Source organism: Botrytis cinerea, chromosome 1, assembly GCF_000143535.2.
Source record: "Botrytis cinerea B05.10 chromosome 1, complete sequence".
Lineage (NCBI taxonomy): Eukaryota > Fungi > Ascomycota > Leotiomycetes > Helotiales > Sclerotiniaceae > Botrytis > Botrytis cinerea.
In genome coordinates, this window is record NC_037310.1 from 3,309,666 (window position 1) to 3,332,948 (window position 23,283).

At 43.0% G+C, this 23,283-nt stretch overlaps 4 protein-coding genes across 6 annotated transcripts; 3 read left to right on the forward strand and 1 right to left on the reverse strand.

Moving 5' to 3' along the window:
- Positions 1 to 275: 275 nt before the first annotated feature.
- BCIN_01g09550 (hypothetical protein) lies at positions 276 to 1,756 on the forward strand. The gene is made up of 2 exons (XM_001553557.2): positions 276 to 614; positions 893 to 1,756. The coding sequence occupies exons 1-2, from the start codon at positions 380 to 382 to the stop codon at positions 1,549 to 1,551; spliced, it is 894 nt and encodes a 297-aa protein (XP_001553607.1). The 5' UTR covers positions 276 to 379; the 3' UTR covers positions 1,552 to 1,756.
- Positions 1,757 to 3,494, reverse strand: BCIN_01g09560 (hypothetical protein). Its single transcript, XM_024690837.1, has 2 exons — positions 2,861 to 3,494; positions 1,757 to 2,801 (listed from the first exon to the last, which is right to left on the reverse strand). The coding sequence occupies exons 1-2, from the start codon at positions 3,403 to 3,405 to the stop codon at positions 2,075 to 2,077; spliced, it is 1,272 nt and encodes a 423-aa protein (XP_024546607.1). The 5' UTR covers positions 3,406 to 3,494; the 3' UTR covers positions 1,757 to 2,074.
- Positions 3,495 to 11,295: 7,801 nt separating this feature from the next.
- Positions 11,296 to 15,229, forward strand: BCIN_01g09570 (hypothetical protein). 2 transcript variants are annotated; one of them, XM_024690838.1, is made up of 6 exons: positions 11,296 to 12,111; positions 12,158 to 12,882; positions 12,938 to 12,997; positions 13,066 to 13,076; positions 13,227 to 13,718; positions 13,768 to 15,229. In XM_024690838.1, the coding sequence occupies exons 2-6, from the start codon at positions 12,162 to 12,164 to the stop codon at positions 14,368 to 14,370; spliced, it is 1,887 nt and encodes a 628-aa protein (XP_024546608.1). In that variant the 5' UTR covers positions 11,296 to 12,111; positions 12,158 to 12,161; the 3' UTR covers positions 14,371 to 15,229. The 2 variants fall into 2 exon arrangements, with proteins under 2 accessions (XP_024546608.1, XP_024546609.1); XM_024690839.1 differs by having other exon boundaries at positions 11,296 to 12,100.
- A 4,848-nt stretch (positions 15,230 to 20,077) lies between these two features.
- On the forward strand, positions 20,078 to 23,153 carry BCIN_01g09580 (hypothetical protein). 2 transcript variants are annotated; one of them, XM_024690840.1, is made up of 5 exons: positions 20,078 to 20,166; positions 20,249 to 20,276; positions 20,357 to 20,483; positions 20,581 to 22,063; positions 22,117 to 23,153. In XM_024690840.1, the coding sequence occupies exons 2-5, from the start codon at positions 20,258 to 20,260 to the stop codon at positions 22,270 to 22,272; spliced, it is 1,785 nt and encodes a 594-aa protein (XP_024546610.1). In that variant the 5' UTR covers positions 20,078 to 20,166; positions 20,249 to 20,257; the 3' UTR covers positions 22,273 to 23,153. The 2 variants fall into 2 exon arrangements, with proteins under 2 accessions (XP_024546610.1, XP_001553615.1); XM_001553565.2 differs by lacking the exon at positions 20,078 to 20,166 and having other exon boundaries at positions 20,167 to 20,276.
- Positions 23,154 to 23,283: the final 130 nt, after the last annotated feature.

A 23,283-nucleotide genomic window follows, 5' to 3' on the forward strand; every position in this document is an offset into this window, starting at 1 on the left:
GTCTGTAGCTCCGTTGACGTGGAAATAAGCCATGAACCTACTGCTTTCTCTGTTGCCTACCTTTGCGATGCCATCAGTTAGGAACCGGCAAGCTCGTAGTAAATCGTTGTATTCAATTTACCCAGGTGTCGAGAAAACATCTATCCATGTACCTCATATCTGCGGGATGTAGATATGGAGATAGGAAGAATAGGAGAGGAAATGAAGTTACCAAATTTCCCTGCACGGTCGTCACTGCCAGACCCCAGCCAAAAAAAAAACCCCTAGCGAGCCTCGTCCAAAATTCCCATCTCCAAAGCTAAGCTTCCTCATGCACATGTAAATCAAAGCAAAATATCTCCATCTCCTTTTCTACCATACCACACACCACACCACCAAAATGGCACAACCACTCCCCCGATTTTCGCGTCGATTTCTTCAGCAATCTTCGCCCTTCCAATCTCTCCCACGAACACGCAGTTTCCGTCCTCAATTCCATGCGAATGCCAAATCTACAAGAGGCTACTCAACAGGAGGACCTAGTAAAAGTCCATTGAAGATCTGGCCTTTTGTCGCCATTACATTGGTGGGAAGTGGTGCTTATGCGTTGATGGTTAGGAGTAGGGCTGGCACTGGTATGTTGTATTTTCTACTTGCTATTGGTTATGGATGATTGGGGTAATTGCGATTGGAAGATTGGATGATTGAATGGGGACAACGCATGGGATTGATGCTCTTGATTGAACGGTTTCGAGAGCCGCTTTAAGTTTCGTTGATGGGCTCATCATCATACTCAAGAACCACCTCATCTCAATCCACCTATCCACCCGTCTGCCAGAATCCCTTTTCCCTCTCCCTCGACATCCCATACAGTACTCGGCACGAATTCATCTCTAACGTCCCAAATCACCAGACATGGCCCCTCCAGCTCCTCAACTCCCCTCTCCCCCGAAACCAACCCCAACCTTCTCTCCTGAAAAAATAACTATCCTCTTCGTTCTCGGCGGTCCAGGGGCCGGAAAGGGCACTCAATGCGCCAACCTTGTCCGAGACTACAACTTTACCCATCTCTCCGCTGGAGATCTATTAAGAGCTGAACAGGAGCGTCCTGGCTCTGAATTCGGAGAAATGATTAAAGATTACATCAAGAACGGTCTTATAGTTCCCATGGAAGTGACCGTGCAACTTCTCGAAAACGCCATGACGGAAGTCATTTCCAAGTCCCCCTCTGGAACAGGAAAGTTCTTGATCGATGGATTTCCACGCAAGTTAGATCAAGCGCATAAATTCGAAGATACAGTTTGTAAAGGAAGATATGTGTTGTTCTATGATTGTCCCGAGGCGGAAATGCAAAGGAGATTGATGGAGAGGGGGAAGACTAGTGGCAGAACAGATGATAATGCTGAAAGTATTCAGAAGCGATTTAAGGTTTTCGTAGAGACGAGTATGCCGGTTGTAGATTATTTTGACAAGCAGGGCAGAGTTATCAAACTCGATGCCACGAAGACTCCAGAGGGGGTTTATGAGGAGACTAGAAAGAAGTTGGAGGAGAAGTTGGGAAAGACATTTTAAGAAGGGTCGAGGATACACAAGTTTTGGAAGTGGGTGGGTATGGATATGGATATGGGTAGATTGCATGGAAGGGAGTTTGAAAGATATATGGGAGCAAGCAAGAAGGTATAATCCGGAATATAGATCAGGAAAGTAAAAAAAAATACATCATACAGAGTATGACCAGAGGCATACAGCAGCAAATAACAAACATATAATACGAATATGGGATTTGATATCCTTAATTCTCATCCACGCCCCGTACTTGTGAAGGATCATAAACGTCAGGCATGTTCAAATGTACATCTCATTCAATATGTAGATTTCTATTCTTAATCTTCTTTTCACTTCACTTCCTTTTCATGGCTTCATATCGTGGCTTCATCGTGAACATGAAAATAATGGATGTTCTCCTACACCATTACCAGATGCTAATGCAAACCATTGCCTTGCCACTGTACAAACATCTAAGAACGCCGACGAAACGAGGAACCTTTTTTGAGACCAATCCATGAATTAATAACAACTTTCATGAGTTGATGGCCTAATCAGTACCCATCTCTACCATGTTATCATTTCTTCGTCCAGCTCTCATACCCTGTGTACCGGAAACCTTCTTATCGGCCTCTTGGATCTCTTTCTCCTTTTGAGTTTCAGCAGCTTGTCTCTCCCTGCTGATGACCTCCTTTACACCCCTCAAACTCTCCTTCCATTGATCCAACCTCGTGGCAACCTCACGCCATTGCTTCTCTCCAAACACACGGTATGTGGTTCTGTGAATAAGGAAAACTTGCTTCTGTTGTGATAATTTGCCCTCAACCAAACCGGCTCTGATAACATCGATAACCCACATCTCAACATCTTCCGGTGCGACTTGCAAAGCTTTGGAAATGCGCTTGTATTCGAGTTCGCGGGTGTGAGTCGAGGCAGCCAAACTAGCCAAGGTCAGGAGTCGCATCTTACGGTGCAACTTGCTGTTGTCCAAGTTCTCTTTCTCAACGAAACCATCGTGCTCGTCTTGGAAATCATTGTAGTCCTCAAGCTCCTTCTCGGCAAAAATTTCAAGGAGTTCAGAGTAGATTGCGTGGGAATCGCTCAAGGCTTGAACGGCGGGAAGGGAAGTAAGATCGTGGAAATCGAAATGGGTGTTGGAGAGAATTGCAGTTCTTAATGCTTTAATCGCAAGTTTTTGGGCTGATTCGGAAGCGATGGCTTTCTCGTCTTTGCCGTCGAAAGTTCGGAGAGCTTTGAGAATATATTGGTATGATTCCCTAAACGTAGTAAGATTAGTAAAATATACTCGAGTCCCTAGGATTGGCTTCAAACGTACTCCTCCTCGCCGGAATCATCTGCCACTTCTGAGATCATTTCGAAAAGTCTTCTTTGCTCTTCCTCCTCAATCTGCCATTCGACAATCCAAGTGTCCAATTTCTTCAACTGTGGTCGCAACATTTCGTAATTTCCACTGTTCTTAATGAGCTTAAGAACAGCTTGGAAGACGTTAAATCTGGTCTCATTATCTGGTTGTAAAAGGTTGAAGATGGTTGTCAAAACATTCAGCGCGAGGCCTGGTCCATTCAGAGGTGATGTAGTAATTGGCTTTGCGAGGTTGTCGCAAATTCTAGGCAGATACATGTTGACATTTGGAGATTGGTTGCAGAGATAGACCAATAAGTTGTATGCGGCGGTAAATTCTTTCTCTGGGGATGAGTTCAACTTTTCCGAAGCAGTGACAAGTTTCTTTAAAGCTTCATCCTTTTGTTTTGCTGCAAGGAGGGGTTGGACTTCTGGGCCGATTTCAAGGTATTCGGCCAGCTCTTGTGCCAAATCCTCGAAAGTGCCATCGATGAAGACTTGCTGCGTCGCGGGCGCCATATTTGCAGAAATGATCGAAATGTGGTTGAGGCGGGGAGGTTGGGGTCTTCGATGGGGTAAAAATTACGATTCTTGAAGTTGTCGGTATCAAAATGTTCTCTTCTCTTGTGGGATGCGCTAACCGAGGGGCTAGTACGGTGATATTTTTACGACGCATATCGGTATCAGTACAAACAAATGTCAACGAATACTTGGAAAAGACAAAGAACGAAACAATCGAGAGATCTTACAAGATCAATACAGGTATAAAGAGTGAGTTGTTATAATTTTGATATCTAGGCTATTTGTCGCCGTGTTCATTTTCACTCCGTAGCCTAGTGGCGAGGATAGGAGTGAAGTTCTAAGAAGCCGTTTGAAATACCCAAAATCATTAATTAATTTCGAAAATTATGGTGGAAGGGTTTCAGATCTTCGTGGTTAATTAAGATACGATTTAAATATTGAGAGAATTGTACTTCGTAGGAAGAATCGTCCATGAGTTCAAAGTTCGAAGCCAATTCAAAAATTGCAGAGGACCCAAGTGGGCTTCATCAATGGCATCCGGTGAGGTTTGTTTCTGGCGATCCTTGGAAGGATCTTGTGAGAGATAGCTTTCAAATGGAACTTCACGTCATTACTTCTTCCTAATGGAAACAGTGTTCCAAGCCTTTTCTAGTTTCGTATTCGTAAATCTGTGTCAAATTGTACAGCATTGGCATGTATTTATGCTTCAAGTCTGCGAAATCGAGCATGCCGAATTTATAGCAGAAATTCTCAAGTAGTTCGTCTGAATCTATAAACTGGTATTGAACCTTTCTCTGTTTCAACTCTGCCATATCTTGCACGCCTAGTACGCTACCTACTTTCTTTGGCGGAGGTGTTAGAGCTTCTTGGTGCTATCGTGAAGGCCATCAATGAATACCTATGTTATGCTGCCTTTATAAATTTTCAGAAACTCAAATTTGGGAGTACCACCCATTCTGTCTTTTTGTTAATCGACATGGAATCTCAACATCATGCCCACACTGTTGTGCTCATCGACGCGTAAACACCCCCGTTCTCTATGAATACTTTACTCAGAAAAATTAGACTACCGATGCTTCATGAAGCCTGGAAGTAAATGTGCTAACTATGCAAACATTGTTTAGGGAGTGGTCGAACTTTGAACATTCCATCTAACATCTTTCGTACAGTTCTTTGTAGATGTTAATGGCCCTGGTTCCGTAAGCAAATGTCTCTTACGAAATTGTACTGAGAAGTGAGATGTTTGGTTGAGTGGAAGACCCGTTCCTATTCATTCCTTGTTGTATACACCCAATGATAGAACCAGGGAAGCACGAGGATACTTATCAAAAGTGAGTTGCAAAGTAGCTAACAGGGGAAAAGTAATTTAAATGTCTATTTGCCACCCATATCCCCTATGAGCATCAAAAGCACTTTTCCCTCTTTCCGGAACATCATTTGAAACTAACTACTAGTTATTTTTATTCACTTTCTTCAGTTAGAGATGTTTTTCCTACCCAATAGCTTATATCAATGATTCCAAGTGATATCAAACCTCATTAAGCGTTGACCACGGAAAGGTCTCATTAGGGAATGCGTGATAAGGGTCTATTGAGGTCTCTTGATTTCAATAATTCCGTTCAAAAGGAACTTGTGTCAGGTACCTAGTTACAAGTGGGTTTTTTTGTTTAGCTTCCGCTGCAAGGTGCACTTAGAGTAATCTCCAAATAGCATCTCGAACATGTATTTTGTGTCGATTCATTTCTAAACGAACAACAAAGCGTTAAAGTAAGGCTGTGGTTCTATTGGAGATTTTCAACTGCCGAATGCTTAAATGATGTGATTTCGAAAAGGAAATGTGGAAACTAACCGCAATCGCTGCACCTTTCCTCTTATAATTATTTCCAATTTAACACGTATTACATCTACAGCCAATCGATGTGATCATAAGCGCTTGTGCGGCTCTTTGATGCGCTACTTCAACATCACACGACCCCGGAAGTCGGATAATTTGTGCGGAAACTTTGCGTTTCAACTATATATGCACTAAGTATTCCAAGTACCCATCGACAGTAAATAGAGCCAGGCTTCTTTATGGGCCATATTGTTGCTAACATTCATAGGACAGGATTGCTCACTGCGCCGTGTATCGTGTTGTTGGAGAAATCTATGTTGCTACTCTATTGACCAAAGTTAGTGTCGAGGCCCTCATATCAGGTGTAAGCAAGGCTAGAGGGACAGTTCCGTATCGTGTGCCCATCTCTCCCGCGGTATAAATTAGATATCTTGACTAAAACTTAAGCTATTCAGAATATTCATATAGATATCAGATTTAATGGGAAATATTGTATTGAGCACAAGAATATGGCTTCGGGATCTTTGCTCTCTCCCGAAGTCCAAGAACATGTTTTTCTAAGTGAGGTTGCCACGCTGCATATCTCACTCAAACCGAAGTGACCTCGCCAAGAACCTGTCGGTGCCCAAATATAAGACACGTTCTCCTCATACATTTATGGAGTTCGTATGAGAATATCCGTTGGACTAGGGCTCGGTCAGTCCTGTCAGCCAACCAAGATCTTACAATAACTGGATTATTCGTATTCGCTGAAGTTATTGAAGTCAAGTTTAGATTGCCGCGTATGGCTGACTTTGACTTGTAAGACGATTACAACATCGGAACCAATAACTGATGCAGGGGCGATTTGGATTTCACTTGATCCTTCGAGGACCAGGATCTATAGGACGCCGGCGAGATAGTAAGGAATGGTCGTCAGTGGCAGCGCTTCATTTTTTTTCCCTTGGTGCTGAGCGGTGAGGTAGGTTTAATGCGCTGATTCAGGATCTCCGGGGCGCTTGTTCTAATGTTATTGCATGTCTTTCAACGAACGAGGGTTGGAAGAAACCGACTTTTGTTTCTGGTTCTCGGGGGGATAAATATCTTCGGGACCTTTTGGGGAAAGAAGGAAAGATTATTGTTTATGCATGAAGCCGAATGAACACAGTTTCTATGATAGAGTTTTACATTTCGACAGAAGTACATAAATTCTTGTGTGAAATTGTGATGCGCAACGAAATTTTCCAGCCGGAGTATAATCACTCGATGCAGATGGCATACCATGATACGCATATTTTAAGACGGTCAGGATGAATGATTGATGTTGTGGACTTACGATGCTCATGTATTTCATAGCAAGAAATCTGGAGAGCTTGGCTAGGGGCGGTAATAGACGGCGTCTATTCCTACTTGGATGTTGCAGGTGTATGAGAGGGACAAGTGGGAGTGCCAGACTTCCCATACGATTGTTCTCAGTCCCGCTGACATAGAAGTGATCAAGCAATTCACTATTCTCCCGAACATTCTCAATCTGTGGACAGAAAACAGCATTAAGATTCCGTGTGGTTGATGATGCGACGCGATGCTGGTGTCGATCTTTGCAGCTTGTTCGTTGGGCGTGGGGGTCGGGTAGAGATGCTTAAGACTTCGAAGAGCGCCTGGATGCAATTATGATTCCATATTTATCCAAATGGGCTTATCACATGTCCATAAACGGATATTGATATGCCCAAAGTATGAGATTTTCCAGGAATCAGATAAGCCTTCATTTTATAATTGAAATCGTGATGCCATTCAAATCTCGGTTATGGTGATCGAGATCGAGAATTTCAGAATTTGAGTTTTGGTGGTGGGGTGAGCTGTTGTGTGGCGAAATTTTGCAACCCTGAATAATCGAGTTCAAAAACCACTTGTAACCACAGAAAAGGGGCTCCAAGATCATGGATGTCTCTGCTGCTACAACATCTCATTATGGGGTTCATATCTTAATGGAGCACGTTTAAAATTGTCGAGCTTTCAAGTTCTGGAAACCCGCAGACCCTAATGGTAACCTGACGGTTGTTGCCCCATTAGGGCTCCATGCTTGTTCCCAGAGCTATCAAATTGTACTGAATTGGTGCTGTGTTCCACGGCTGTTTGCGAGATATGAGGCTTCAATAGCCAGAAGTCAAATTTTTCGCCGGTGTAGCCAAGCAAACCTTGTGGTTACAGACTTGTGCAATATTCATGTGCAATGCATAAAGTATGCTATACTGCAATGTGTCTTTTGGGCATCCACGTAAAGATGATTCACCGGCTTCATGGGAAGTGGCTCTCAAGAACATATGGCTAGAATGAGAGCAACCATCGCCATCAGCAAAGGTGGGTCTCCTCCAAGCAAAAACAATCATGGGGGGCCGAGGCCCAGCGACGGAACCATGGGTGCAACGGGAAATATCCTGTCCAATGCCTTCAACGGAGAAAGCATACTCGGCCATGCACTTCATAGCGGATGTGAAAAGTCCAATTTGTGCTAAATGACAAGTAGACTAGACTCGGAGTTTTGCATCTTTGGGGACCCCCGAGTCTTTTTTAGTTTGAACATCATGTTCACCTCCTCGATCTTTTAGACTCACTGCTATAGAATCCCTCAACAAGCTATGCTAACTTGGGGCTCGAAGCTAGATCGTGCATGGGTGTCTTATGAGAGCACTGCTAAAGACATATTCAGTCGGGTGTCAGTAAGAGAACCAATGATATATGCAAATGGCAGTTACACTATCCTAGTATAATACAGTCATGCTTGTTGGTGAAGGGTAAATTGTAAGAACAAATTTGCGGTAGTTTTTATGAGCCATCAAAGGAGATAGTGGGGGCCAGCGTTATAGGCGGCAAATATCGAGTTGCCCACGAACTTCGCTGGCACGATCTAGAACATGATTTCTGTGTGGTGTGGCGATCAGAGAGCTGAGTGGTTCTGCTCTTTCTATAAATTGCGCAATCGCTCACACCGTGAATTCAGCACTCATGAAGGTGCTAATTGAGATCTTCAAAGATACCTAGCATCCTGGGAGATGGGGAACTTAGATATGAAATGGGCATTCTTTTGCTGTGATTTCACCTACTCAAGTATTAGCTGGGTATAACTGCGGGTATCTCAAAGGTTAACACATGAAACGTATACATTTTCGAGAACGCTAAGGTGAGCTGTCTCCTGGAACCTTATACCGATCAAACTTCAAACAAACCCACAAAATGGAATACTCGATTACTTTCTGGCGATGCAATAGAGTTACTTGATACTTGGCGTCTGCTTCTACTCTACCGTCACTTAACGATGAATTCGTCTCATTGCAAGCTTTAGTTTGACGCCAGTAGTCAATGTTCAATGATCAAACATCAATCATTAGCGTGTGCAACTGAAGCTTCTAGCCTTCAAGAGTGACACCGAGTGAGAAACCTCAAAACTAACAAGCTACCCTGACCTGGCCAGGGTTTAGCCATCCGTCCAACTTGACCTCCCCCAAAGGAGAGAAAGTACGGCACCTATAGTCAATATATTTAACGGAATTCTGATATCCAGTCTGTTAAAGCAGCATTGGGTGGCAAGGACTGTTTCGTCGGCAATATTTTGCTTTTCTCTGTTCGGGCGACTGCTCCTCTATAAATGTTACAACGTAGGATGATTGTGCATTTTCCCAAGTGCGCCGGAGGTAAGCGGAAGTCACGATGGGAGTCTTCATGAGGTCCTATGGTGATCGTTTACTTGATAAGGCTGGTGCACCGTTGATCATTACTATATAAAAAGAATTGTGTCTCAGCCCCAGTGTGGCGTCAATGATCATGGTATTGGCGGCACCTAGGTACATTCCAAGGTGGTGAACTTTCTACCTAGCTCGCCTCGATATTACTGATGGATACGTTACGAGAAGATGCACTTATCATGCTAGTGATGTGATAAGCTATTTTGAGAAACACTGACATGCCGATTACGTATAGAATTAAGCCTGGCATCGTTGATGAATATCTTCCGTCTTCAAACAGTTACAAATAACCTATTACAAGCTTAAGTTCCATACAACTTGTAGTGTTCATGGAGAGTTGATATTCGGGGAGAACACCGGTAGAATTACATCCCATCCATACACCCGAAAGTCATCCAATGATTGCATGGGAGTTGCGCCATTCGCTTCGGAGACCGGGCCCCTTACCGAGAAGTTACTTTTCCAATCATGTTTTTGTACTTCAATCCTTCTTTTTCTTCCCCACAATGACGATTAAGGGTCCATTTCCTTGGATCTATAACAACTAGGGCAACTTCTTGATACTCAAGACGAGACATCATCTCCAGTCTCAACCCCTCCTTCTACATAAGCAACACCGAATTGTATGCTTTTGATGATTTGCAGATAGACATCCTCAAGGATTGTTATTTAACAAAGTTAAAAAAGGCAAAAAAGGCAAAAAAAAAGGTAAAAATCGGGCGATAATTATTTCTTTTCATGGAAGGATGATATCAGCCGTTGATGTTCATTGATATCCTTGAATAAATCTATTTCTGGTTCCGTCCATCTTCATCATATTCCGCACACTTGCATTTACCGTTGAACTACCTGATATTTGAAATAGCATCAATCAACTATTAGGTAAGCCATGGAAAAAATCTAGATGCTTACTAGTACTCACAATCCTTTAATAAGTTCTGTGTTGCCAGAAATTTCATACTCGCCTGTTGGGTGGATGAAGGGGCTTGAGTTTTAAACACGCTTAATCAATTGAAGAAGCGGAACACAAGTCCGAATTTGTTGAATTTTCACCTCGGAAAGAGATGAACCCGTGAGTTTAATTGGTCAGAAAGGCAAAAACTCAAATCAAAATCATTCGAAAGAAAAAATTGCGTGCCATTCACACACTATTTCATAGTGATAGTGATAGTGGCAATGCCTAGTAATTAGTCGTCAATTAGTCGTCCGTCGTCCCGTCCATCCTTTGGGGCTCTTGTTGTAATCACAATAGGTGGACGAAAAGAAAGCACGTCTCTGTGAATCTGATACTAACCAATCGTAAATATGGCTTTTGAGACCAAGCAGGATCATGACCTCAAATTATGGCTTCTGTTCATTCTATCCGATTGCAAAGTAGTGCACGAACGTGATGCAACTCACTCACTCTGCTTCAGTACATTTTGTAACCCAATGATTCTTTTTCCTCGTACGAACAATGATTTCATCGATTTTGTCAGTGGCTTTATACATGTTTCATGCATCAAGCCACAACGTTACCTACTTTTTGTTGGATCTTCACACAGGTATTTCGTATCAGCCGTGCCAGCCCGGAAGGCAGATATGGGGTCCGCACATCATTACTCAAGATATTTGTCTGAGAATGGATCGAGACATGTAAAATTATATCGATATGGCTGTTGAAGATCTTTTCAAAAGAAGAAAAAAGCCCACCCCGAAATTATCAATAACAATACCTGTAGCGTCTAAACAGCATACCACAATGCCGGGTAATACTTGTATGCCTCAATACCTAAGGATGAAGAATTGTCTAGCTTTCCAATTGCTGAAACCTTCGGAGAAACTCCCGTTTGCATCAATATCCAATCAGTTTATTCGCCACTTCTTCTACTAGCCGTGTTAACCTTACGAAGGTACACGCAAGTCTCGATGCTCAAGGGTTCTCCCGTACAGCAGAACGAAGTAGTGGTAGGCGAAGAACTCCTAGGCAAAATAAGTTACGTTCCTTCCCTTTTATAGTTTAGTCACTGATACTCGCTCGAACCATGGAATTCTACAAATCCCATGAAATTTTTACCATTTTTAAAAGCGGCCTTCAAGCTCAACAATCAATTTCCCATCAAGGGTATCAGGCCAACTCCACCACATTAAGATGTTCGATTCTCCTTCCTTCTCTGCCCTAGATTTGCCTACCTGGACACTGATACCATGCTAAAAACATTGCTCTACCATGTATGATTACAATCTAGAAAGCTAAAGCCAATACTATTCTGTCGTTATGACTCCAGATGGGTTTGTAAACGACGTTGTGGCTTATAAATAATGTTTTCTCTCTCACGAGTAGACTTTACCGAATATACTTATTAATGTTTTCGGTTTTCGGTCCTCGTGCTTTCTAGTTTTCCTACCCGATAGTGACTAGTAAACGGGTGATATTTGCCTCCCTTCATGTTCCTGACGATCTCTACCCTTTCTTCTGACGCTCGAGTGCCTACATCAAGACGAGACCACCGCCACATAAACGTCCCGACCCCCTTCATACCCCGCGTGGCCTTCGTTTTCCGGCCGATAGACCGTCAACTTGAGATTAGACCTTATCTTTACAAAGCTTTAGCGCTGCCTCATCCTATATTTTGTTCGTAACTCATTCAACAATTCTTCGATATTCTATAGCTCGACAAAGATATTCTCACAGGAAAACAATCCACATATATTTCAACTGTCTAGAATCTTGGCATTGGGATAATTTCACAGCTTCTATGTACTACATTGCATGTCCCTGTTGATCGACTGCATACGACCATCCTGCCATTTTTCTATATCCTTCCTCACCCTGGGTTTGGACAGCTGCTTTAACTTCTATCAACCTCTACCGAACGAGCCACGATTAGACCCTTGTTTTTGCCTCCTCCACACAATCTGCCCAGCTTCCCATCGTCTAACCTCGAACTACTGCCACACTCGCCACAATCCTTATATCGACTTTTACCACTCCGTGTTCGAATTGGTCTCGGATTCAAAGCTCTCTTCTAGACTCTGAGTTGTACTATCTTTTGTTGTAGTTGAGCTTTTCGCATCAAGTCCTCTTTCACCAACGAGTCACACTAAATTACCCTTTTGCTCATTCATTATCATTGCGCACTCTCCTCATACTTCAGTGGGTGATTGGCACGTGGGACCCTTCTGACTCCCTGCCAATACTAACTTTGCATAGATCCATGGGAGACTCATCAGTCGTCGGGTCCAGATCAAACGATGGCGGATTCCCAGATACTTCACAAGTTCTAACGCAAGATGCTGCGCAGAATCCAGGAACAGAGTCTCAACAGGATAGCTCAAGGAAAGCCTCGAACAGACCCTCGCAGTTGACCAGCCCTCAGTCAAATTACGCCTCGAACTTGGCATATTCTCAACATCCCACGTCGCATGCAACACCGGAATCTTTCAACATGACAACACTTAGTGTTACGCTTCCAGATATGTCTTACCAGAACTATGGCCAACGATTTCCTCAAAGCCCCGGCGCTCCCTTGCCTTATATGTATCAGACGCAGTTTGCAAATCAAGGCATCTTAAGTCCTCCGCCTACCGCTTCGTCGTATAGTACACCCTACCAGATGCAATACGGAGTTTATGCGCCAAATCAGCAAATGCACCAACAGCACATGCATATGGCCACCGCCAACCATCAGTTCTATTTTGGTCAAGGATATATGGGACAACCGCATCAGCAACAACCGCAACAACAACAAACAGGGTCGCAATATTATATACAGCCCAGCAGCTATGGACAACAAAGCCAAATCTATACAGGAAATCAAATTGGAATGCAGTATCCGCAGCGCGGTAGTTTCTCTGGGGAAAACAGACCTATGTCACAACACCGCAATGATTTATTCGTCAACGTGGCGGGTCAGGTTGGGAAGTCGAATAGCATTAGTAAGCTCTAGGCTTCTTAAACCAGTCTTTCCACCCAATGCTAAGCAAATCAAAGTCTCTAGTCCAACACAATCATCAGTTGTCAGAGGACCTCCCCGAAAGCCCCGTCAAAGTGGTATGTCTAGTCTGATTCCTAAGTCAAATTTTATTCAGTGGTCCCCAAAACTAACAAATTTGCGCTAGGACACGCGATTGTGAGCATAATTACCTCTTTCATTTCACATACCATATCAAAACATATATTCCCAGTCTCATGTATTCCCTCGAACCCGTATCAAGATTCAAACTTCTTGGTTGATTTATGAAGTCCTTCATTGGTAATCACTAACCTTTCTATGTTTTAGTGGATCGGCAATTTGCCACCCCAGACAGATCTCATGAGCCTCGTCCTTCACGTTTGCAAAGAGACTGTTGGCCTGGAGTCATTGTTTTTGATATCCAAGAGTAACTGCGCTTTTGCAAATTTCAAGGATGAGGCTGCATGTGTCGCAGCACAACTCAAGATTCATGATTCAAGATTCCAAACTGTACGACTCGTCAGTCGTTTACGAAAGGCGTCGGTTGGAACTGTCGGAGGTGTTTCCGTTCCAACGGGTCCAGCAGCCTTGACACTTCCACAGTCATCACCGATCCCATCGATTGATTCAGAAAATGAAAAGGTCTCAAAAGCAGCTGATGAAAAGGCACAGGACCCAGACAGGGATTCTCCACCTCTCACAAAAGATAAATTCTTCGTGGTCAAGAGTCTTACAGTTGAGGATCTAGAGCTAAGCGTACGAAATGGAATTTGGGCAACTCAGACACACAACGAAGAAGCTTTGAATAAGGCATACCAGGTAATGTTAATCCGGACTTCAGCCGAGACACTCTAACATGAAACGACAGGCGGCAGATAATGTCTATCTCATATTTTCCGCGAATAAATCAGGCGAATATTTTGGGTACGCACGCATGATCTCACCCATCAACGAGGACCCAGCAGCAGCCATTGAATTTGCGCCCAAAGCCCAGGCGGTCGAGGATCCCGATCTTCCCAAAGCGATCTCAACGCCAGCATCTGAATTTGCACCCAAAGGGCGCATTATCGATGATTCAGCCCGAGGAACAATTTTCTGGGAAGTCGAGCATGACGATTCCGAAGAGGTAGATGAAGATGATAGATCCCAGAGTGGCAAGAGCGATGTGGAAGGCGATGCGCCGTCAAAGGCTTGGGGCAAACCGTTCAAGCTTGAATGGATATCGACGACTCGATTGCCGTTCTATCGTACACGCGGACTTCGTAACCCGTGGAACTCAAATCGCGAAGTGAAGATCGCGAGGGATGGGACTGAGTTGGAAACGAGTATTGGGAAGAGATTGGTGGGGCTTTTTCATAGGGTTCCAAGTCCGGTTGTACCCAGTTTGCCTCAGGTGCAGGGTATGCCGATGCCGATGCCCATCCAAATGATGCCTCCAGGTGGATATCAACAGATGCGTTCTTATAATTAAGATGAGAAGGGACGCCGATGTGGATATCAATCAGATTGGGTGTGGAAAATGACGTGGAAAAGTTTCTTCATTTTTTGTGTTCATTTTTCGTGTTGGCTCGGGCGCCCTGCCCTTCTTCTTTCATTGTACGCATGCATGCTGGACAACGCACGTTAACATTCTCTTTTGGACGATATTGAAGATGAATGAAAGGTCTTGGATCGACGCGAACCATGCGACCCGGACGGCATACGATTCACGATTATCACAAAAGGACAATATTGAGGTTAATTTTTGAGAGAAAGAGTTGGATTGCTTGGCGAAGCGTCACATGAGTATTGAGCGAGCGAGCGAGTCTTGCGATCATGATTTTGATTTCGTACCTGTGCAATTTTGTGGTATGTCTGTATACGTACATGTAGCCATGTTGTATTAGCCATGTTCTCATGTAGTTATTGTCTAGAAAACCCTCAAATATTTCAATGTAAATTCATTCAATTTGCGATGTTCCTCGTTCATGCTCCGGCATCTTTACTTCAATTGTTTCCCTTCACAAAACTCTCTCCTCCAAAATCTTACCCAAAGAAGTTTCTTCGGTAAGATAGAAAAAAATATGTCGAAATTTGCCACCTCACGCTATCCATAGACAATATCATCCATGCACCCAAGAGTCTTCCCCGCCTAGTTGTATTACCGCCGGCATTTCGCCAAACTCAAACTCAAAATCAAACACGATGACAAAGATGTAAAGATCAGACGATTTACTCATAATCAAGACGGAATATACCGATGAATTGAGCAAAAGTACAAACTTTATCGAATAGGATGGACGTAAGCGGCGCTCCCCCTTAAGAATTTTTATCGCTCGCTTATTTACACATTACCAACGAGATGCTTTGTAGTGGAATGAACGAATCGTATATTACAGTCGGATTTCAATTTAAATCCGAAACACAGATAATGAGTGTGGCAAATTTCTCTTCTTATCAAATATATATTGCGACGGATAATAAGACGTGGCTGTGATTTTGTAGATCTGGGAGGGGAAGGGATTTGCAGTTTGCGAAACTTAAGACGGCATGGAGGCGCACACATGTGATTACTAGGTATGGGTGTGCGGATGGGTGAGTGGCAATTATGTAAAGCCACACTGGATTAGAGGCGCACACTGTGTAGCATGAACGGTAACACATCACATGCAAAAGCGTCGTATATGTTCTGGTAAATTATTGTTTTGGTATATCTAAAAGTAGTCTGGACTTAGATATTTGTGACGTCGAAATCTGAAGAATCGTCAAAATTCCCACATATTCGGTGTCTATAACTTATACTTGCTGCGAAAATAATATCATGTAACTTGCGTAGGAGAGAATACTCACACAGGATGGATTTTGGTTCGAGAACATAGGCTATTTAAGAAATATACTCACCTCAAAAGTATCCCTTCTACCAAAAAGTTACAACCCCGGAGCGATGAGATGGAGTGATAGTTAAGAAGTCTTTGCTATACCAGCCATTTCGCGAGACACTCTGTCGGATCATAAGCGAAGCTATTTTAAGATTCGAATTGAGGACAGCACATGTTTGCGAAAACAAATCAGCCAAATCTTTTGATCGAAGAAGCGAGAGATGCTGATGCAAGATTGCCATTCGCTCGCTTGGGAGTCGATCGAAATATTATTGACTGAACTTTCTACTGTTCCCTACTTTCTTCGGTGTTAGTAGATACCATCCCATCGAGACGACAAACATATGCACTGCAGAAAAGTCAGCTTTACGTTCAGGACCCAATCACTTTGAATTTCTATGACACTCTCTTACTACTTTACTCCAGCATATCATGATACTTTGACTTATTCAATGGAGCCAAAACAAACAATTTAAAGAGCTCATTTACCAAATAATAAATAAGGTTAATCGCTTGTTTTGAGTAAACCTTTTCCTTCAGTAGTTATGACTACTATCCTACTACACATGATTTTGTGAGGAGGTTGAAACCTGAAACCCGGAAATATTCTTTGATGCTATTTCCGTCACAAGAACTACGGGCTAGAAAACATATACGTATAGTCTTCGCTCTGTAATCTCGTAATCTGCAGGATATGAAAGACAACTACGGCACTTAATCGTCCCGCATATATTATGCATATCCTCCAGCATTCTTTTCTATCATCGTGGGTGTTGTCTAGAATATCTCTTCCGGATTCTTCCAGCTGCAAGTACATGGCCTAAGGAATATTCGCAAGACTTCGGTAGTTATCTGTGACCTTGCTATCCCAGAAAACAAGATGTCTTCGCAGCGCAGTCCATTTAAAGGAAATTAGCGAATTGTTTTTTTTTGTCTCCTTACCATGGCTTTTGAAGAGGGGGGGGAGGGAGGGGCGGAGAAACGTTTTATCAAAGTGCTATATGTACTGTGGTCCAGGTAAGGAGGGACCAAGTTCCATTATCGAGTGCACTAGTATCAGAGACGGTACGATGGGGTAGATATACAACGAATAGGTCCTGAAACCCAAATGAACAACCTAACTTTGTTGGTGGCTTTAACCAGTTGCGTAATCACAAATGAATGATGCATATATCACTTTAAATGGTATTAAGAATGTTAGAACTCAAAATAAAATCTCAACGACAGCACATGCTTCCGTGTATATGGGTTAGCTAGAGGAATAATCCAAAGACTGCCATATAAAATAAGACGTGTTCATTGCCGGATATATCATGGATCTACTCTCGGTGCTTCATGCACTGCCCGCTAAAGCACCACCGTCAATCCACAGCGAATGCTCAAATGCAGACTCCTTGCTGCTACCAATATCATATTCCACAGTGGTGTACAAAATCTAAAAACAAAATGAATAGTATCCCACCCCAATGAAGCCGACATGGCTAACTTGACGATCTGAATAAAATTGAGACGTAAGTCAAGAGAGGTATGGATCTGTTGCTCCCCCTTGACTTTAATATAACAGTCGTTATATGTAGATAAGACGTTACTTATCTCACCAAGATGATTGGAAAACAATATATAGTGGTTTGTTTCGGATTTTAGCAAATACGCAGTGGTCTTCGAGCACCACGTTTTGTCATCAACACAGTGGATCCGGTAAATATTAAGTCTCTTCTAAATTTAAACTCCTTGGTGGAAGGTTTGATGATAATATGTCCAAAAGAAGATGTACAGCTGACCATTTGATAGCACACCTTTTCAGGGCACGAGGTAGTATCTTCGCACCCTAATGAGAGATGACATTTTTACACAAGGAGGTGCATCATGGAAGCGTCTCCGAAACACGTCGCCCTCGTTGTTCTCACTCAAACGTACCAATATCCTTACATGGGTTGAAGAACACAGTCAACGTATCAAGTATGTACCAGAAAATAAATCATTGGCTTACAGCCATTATTTGACCGGTCTGCTTTGACTGCCACTACATCCTTTCTTTCCGGCTGATCCACGAATGTATTCCAGGATTCAGCTGCAACCTAAGACGCTTCCAAAGCTAGATTTCGGAAGCACTACTTATGCTTTAAGAACACCTGCTTCGCTGGAGTCGCATAGGCAAATCAAACTCGTTGATTGGTGGCAAACAATTTCGTGAGAAGAACTCAGTTGTGATTCATCGACGGAGCGGTTCAAAGGGGGATTTCTTTGGGCCCAAAAGACATAGATAGCAATTCTCACAACTTTCTGGACGCTTTGGTCCAAGAAACGCAAGATCCCCAAGTCTTGCGGAGCAGCTATCAAATATCATGTTCACTGTTAGAGGTTCAATAGCATGTATCCTCACATGGACTTTGCATGTTCGCCCGCGGTCATTGATGACTTTGATGACGAGGATAATTCCCATTCTCGTGTTCTAGAGCATCAACTCAAGACATTTTAAAAGCTACGAGGAGATACATTCAACTGTCGAAGTCACAATTAGGCTAAGATCGCCAGATATAAATGATTTAAAGAGGATGAAATGTTTGAACTCCGTTATGAAAGAAGGAATGGCTACTCTCAGTCTCCAACGTGGTCATTCTGACAGATGATGCCCTTCGATTACATCCTACCGTTTCCATCAATTCACGGACCGCTCTTGAAGTAATCATATTAATAGTAGGAGGGATTTAGATCGGGCCAATTCTGCAGTGGTTTGAAAAGACCCTTTTAAGGCGTATGTGCTGCATCGCCTACCTAATTTTTTTTTTATAGAGCAGATGTCAGCTTTTTCTGCCCAGAGCGCTAGGATTCAAATGGAAACAGTATCATATATCTTAAGAACACTGGGTATGGATATTTGTCATTCAATTCAGGGCCAAGAGTTAGCTTGGGATGCAAGTAATGCCATGCAAAATAGCAGTACAAAACACATTAATAACGATGGCTTCATGTATAGAGATGACTTTGTAACCGTTCGCATATTGTAGAACTTCTGAATTCTTGACTTGAATTAAGAGACAAGAAAAATTATTGCAGGAGTAGAGAATTGAGATACAATTTTGACGCTTGTCAGTATAGATGGATGTCGGGTACCGGTTGTAGCAACAATTGAGGGCTTATGAGTCCAAACCTGGAATGAATGAATAAACTTGTCCAAAATATTACTATACACACACCTAGCACACGAAGCGCAAGGGCTAGTCGGCTCTAAATTCACACCCTGCAAAATGCTAATTATAATTGTTTAACTTTGAAAGATTGAGATGGAAATGAAAGCGTACAATAGAACAAGACATAATACACGCAGAGGTAGGTAAATACTTCTTGAACAAGTGATACGTTCGTGCACCTGAGATAGTGACGTGCAACATCATCTCTTCCATACCTACCTCGTTATGTATTATACATCTTGTATGGTCGGTCTTGCTTTTTCCCATCCTGATATCGACGACTGTAACCACACGACAACACGCCTGAACTGCAAAAACAACCAAGATGAGTGATGTTTGCAGGCTTGATTCTACAGTTTCATGAGTCATGACAGGTCAGAAAAGGGCTGGAGACGGGATGAAGATATAACGGCATCAAGTCGCGTCTTATGCCACTCAAGCCATGTAACACACGCTGACTTTGTGCTTCATGGGCTTGCTTGCACGAACAAACTGCGATATGCCACTCTCTTGATATTGATAAGATCGAGACTACATGCATGGAGCATCGTGTCATGGCAACCTGGCTGTGTACGGGTTCTCAAAGGTGTCGACAGCAGTCATGCTTCAGATATCCAACCTCCAGATCATACATATCGGGATCACACGTTGTGGCATCTGGTGTACTTGGATGATTCCATCAACAGCAAGTACCCACTGATCACATATTTCATCATCATGACGCGGCAATGCATCGAATCAAATATCAAAAAAATACAAATTTACAGATTGGAATGTATGGCCAATCATTGCGACCCTTCCTATAGTGAAAAAGGAAGCGCCGCACCCAAGATCGATCAATTTCTCTCCATTTCGACTGACGATTCTCAAGGTCGTGGAAACCTCACATCATCACGAATGATGACGGGTTTCTCACCGAAAATGCTTTATAGCGAATGTGATGTATGCGTTGTACTTCCGAAGAAGTTTGTGAAGAAGAAAAAGAGAAATCTTGCGAAGTTTCTGAAGCTTTTTATCATCAATTTTTTCATTCGCTTAATCATCAGCCATCTAAGCCATTTCAGGATTAGTGCCAATCACCCCACCACCCAACCCGCGAAATGGGACAAGCCTGACAAAAAAACTCATTGACTGACCTGTTGCCCCGCGTTGAATCGTAATTTGTAACAAACTTCATCGTTTGATTCAAAATCTCCAGATTTTTATTGATTTATTAAAGTGCGTGATAAATTGTTCAATTCCATCTCGCTTTCCTTCAATTTGTATCAATTACTTTTTTGACTGACACACATTCTCGCAGTAAAGCACAATGTCTGCCCAAAAGACTGGTCAGTTAGTCTTATGCCATTCAGTTCTGGAAGAGAAGATCGCAATTAATGGAACCTCGTCGACTGACATGATTCAATAGCTATCATTTCTGTCTATGACAAGAAGGGGCTTCTTGACTTGGCCAAGGGTTTGATCAAGCAGAATGTTCGTCTTCTTGCTTCAGGTGGGACCTCTAAAATGATTAGAGAGTCTGGTTTCCCAGTCGAGTAAGACATTTTCCCTTACGTTTTGAACTTCTCAAACTTCCAAATCTCATCATCAACGCCATGATATATCAATTACATCTCTGACATTTACGATTAGAGATGTTTCCGCAATCACTCATGCCCCAGAGATGTTGGGTGGTAGAGTCAAGACACTCCATCCATCAGTTCACGCCGGTATCCTTGCTCGCGATCTTGCATCCGACGAAAAAGATCTCGCAGAGCAAAATATCGACAAAGTTGACTACGTCATCTGCAATCTTTACCCTTTCAAGGAGACAATCAACAAGATTAATGTTACAATCCCTGAGGCTGTCGAGGATATTGATATTGGAGGAGTTACTTTGATCAGAGCTGCTGCCAAAAACCACACTCGCGTCACAATCTTGACCGACCCAGGAGATTATCCAGAATTCTTGGAAGAACTTGAGAAGGGTGATGTCACAGAGCGCAGCAGAAAGTTGTATGCATTGAAGGCATTTGAACATACTGCAGATTATGACGCTTCCATCTCGGATTATTTCCGTAAGCAATATGCTGGAGAGGGTGTACAACAACTTGCTTTGAGATATGGTGCCAACCCACACCAAAAGCCTGCTCAAGCTTATGTCAGTGAGGGGCCCATGCCATTCAAGGTTCTTTGTGGCTCTCCAGGATATGTCAATCTTCTAGATGCTCTTAATGCATGGCCTTTAGTCAAGGAGCTCAAGGCCGCCCTTGGTCACCCAGCAGCGGCCAGTTTCAAGCACGTCTCACCTGCAGGCGCTGCTATCGGTGTTCCTCTCACAGCTGATGAGCGCAAAGTCTACATGGTCGATGACATTGCTGGCTTAGAGAACTCTCCTTTGGCTCAGGCATACGCACGTGCCAGAGGTGCAGACCGAATGAGCAGTTTCGGAGATATGATTGCATTGAGTGATATCGTTGACGTTCCAACTGCCAAGATTATTTCAAGAGAAGTTTCGGATGGTGTTATTGCTCCAGGCTTCGAGGATGCTGCCCTTGAAATTCTGAGAAAAAAGAAGGGTGGTAAGTACCTTGTCCTCCAAATGGACCCCGACTTCACCCCACCTACTCAAGAGACAAGAACCGTTTATGGTATCAATTTGAGCCAACGCCGCAACGATATCGTCATTTCACCCAAGTCATTCTCTTCTATCATCACACCAAAAGAATCCGCCCCTCTTTCCGACTCAGCTGTCCGAGACTTGACAGTGGCTACTATCGCATTGAAATACACACAAAGTAACTCTGTTTGCTACGCTCTAAATGGTCAAGTTATTGGCTTGGGAGCTGGTCAACAATCTCGCATTCATTGCACCAGACTTGCCGGAGATAAGGCCGACAACTGGTGGTTGAGGTTTCACCCACGTGTTTTGGGTATCAAGTTCAAGACTGGTACCAAGCGCCCTGACAAGAGCAATGCAATTGATCTCCTCGTCAGTGGGGAATTGCCAAAATCTGGTCCAGAGCGTGAAGGATATGAAGGGTTCTTTGATGAGGTTCCTGCCGAGTTCACTGAACAGGAGAGAGAAGAATGGATGTCGAAACTCACTCAAGTTGCAGTTTCCAGTGATGCATTTGTAAGTTTACGTTATTTCCCTTCCATCATTTTATACACTACTAACATGACCAGTTCCCATTCATCGACAATGTCTACCGTGCTGCAAGATCAGGTGTTAAGTACATCGCTGCACCAAGTGGCAGTCAAAATGATTCATATGTCTTTGAAACTGCTGAAAAGCTTGACATCACATTTGTCGAGCAAAGCATTCGTTTGTTCCACCACTAAACTGCCTATTCCGTAAGGTTCGGGATAGAGAGCGGACATTGCAAGGTTGGAAACCTTGCTTCAACCCATTTGAGGGGAAAATTAGAGATACCCTACCATAGAAACGACCCACAGGGCGTAACGTGATATGAAAATTCAACATTTATGACAATTTTTTCAATTGAGCTACCTTCCACAATTTCTTCTTTGCTACCATTATCTATGGAGTATCTATATGTAGTATAATCCACGTGCATAATCAGAGTAAGACAAACTCATCGAATTCTTGCGACTTCCTGAAACGTTGGATTGGGCAGGAAATGATACGACCGTTTTTGCCGACCCATTGGCCCAGACATGCAGCCATGACTTTCAACTGGAAACATGAATCTGCAACATGCAATGGACTTTTTTTTAGAACATTATTATATCATCTGAGGTATGGCAATGCTGAAAAGGCGTTTGTAGATCGTAGGTGTCGCTTTTGACTGGTGCGTTCAACACCACCTGAGAGGGTAGATGATGGGCGAACAGAGTCAGCACTAGAATTGCAGCATCTCTTGTGCAGCAGCCAGTGTGAGGCATGTTCGTACGGGTAACTGCTTACCCAGCATTCAACTCAGATGGGTTACGGACTTTGGGGGAAGAGCCTATTCATGCTTATGATATATTTTATTGCCATCATTATTGTTGTTATCGTTACATCTAGATTTCTAATGGAGCGGGTGAGCGGGAAGGCGTCTGGATTGTGGTTTGTCTCCGGTCTTTTTAAAATAGAAACGAGGGAAATATGTTGGAATTGATTGCATGGATTGAATGAAAAATTTCTCTCGACAAAATGATTTGAATTGATAATTTGATTTAATCAATTTTCTATTGTTTTGCGGCCAGTAATACTAATACGGATGAATGTGTATGCGTGTCCTATCACATCTTATAAATATAGAATCTTTTATCTGGATGATGTGTGTGTGTGTGTATGTATGTATGTATGGTACCTGCCTCGAGCCTACGTAGTGCACTGCATGGATG

What these genes read in the sequence shown, in the direction of transcription:
- BCIN_01g09570 (XM_024690838.1), top strand. Translation starts at nt 12,162, where the DNA reads ATGGGAGACTCATCAGTCGTCGGGTCCAGATCAAACGATGGCGGATTC. An exon ending in TGGGAAGTCGAATAGCATTA is followed by an intron (nt 12,883 to 12,937) that starts GTAAGCTCTAGG and finishes AGCAAATCAAAG; the next exon opens with TCTCTAGTCCAACACAATCA. An exon ending in CTTTGAATAAGGCATACCAG is followed by an intron (nt 13,719 to 13,767) that starts GTAATGTTAATC and finishes ATGAAACGACAG; the next exon opens with GCGGCAGATAATGTCTATCT.
- BCIN_01g09560 (XM_024690837.1), bottom strand. Translation starts at nt 3,405, where the DNA reads ATGGCGCCCGCGACGCAGCAAGTCTTCATCGATGGCACTTTCGAGGAT. An exon ending in GATGATTCCGGCGAGGAGGA is followed by an intron (nt 2,802 to 2,860) that starts GTACGTTTGAAG and finishes TACTACGTTTAG; the next exon opens with GGAATCATACCAATATATTC.
- BCIN_01g09550 (XM_001553557.2), top strand. Translation starts at nt 380, where the DNA reads ATGGCACAACCACTCCCCCGATTTTCGCGTCGATTTCTTCAGCAATCT. An exon ending in TAGGAGTAGGGCTGGCACTG is followed by an intron (nt 615 to 892) that starts GTATGTTGTATT and finishes CCAAATCACCAG; the next exon opens with ACATGGCCCCTCCAGCTCCT.
- BCIN_01g09580 (XM_024690840.1), top strand. An exon ending in GAGTCTGGTTTCCCAGTCGA is followed by an intron (nt 20,484 to 20,580) that starts GTAAGACATTTT and finishes ATTTACGATTAG; the next exon opens with AGATGTTTCCGCAATCACTC. An exon ending in CAGTTTCCAGTGATGCATTT is followed by an intron (nt 22,064 to 22,116) that starts GTAAGTTTACGT and finishes TAACATGACCAG; the next exon opens with TTCCCATTCATCGACAATGT.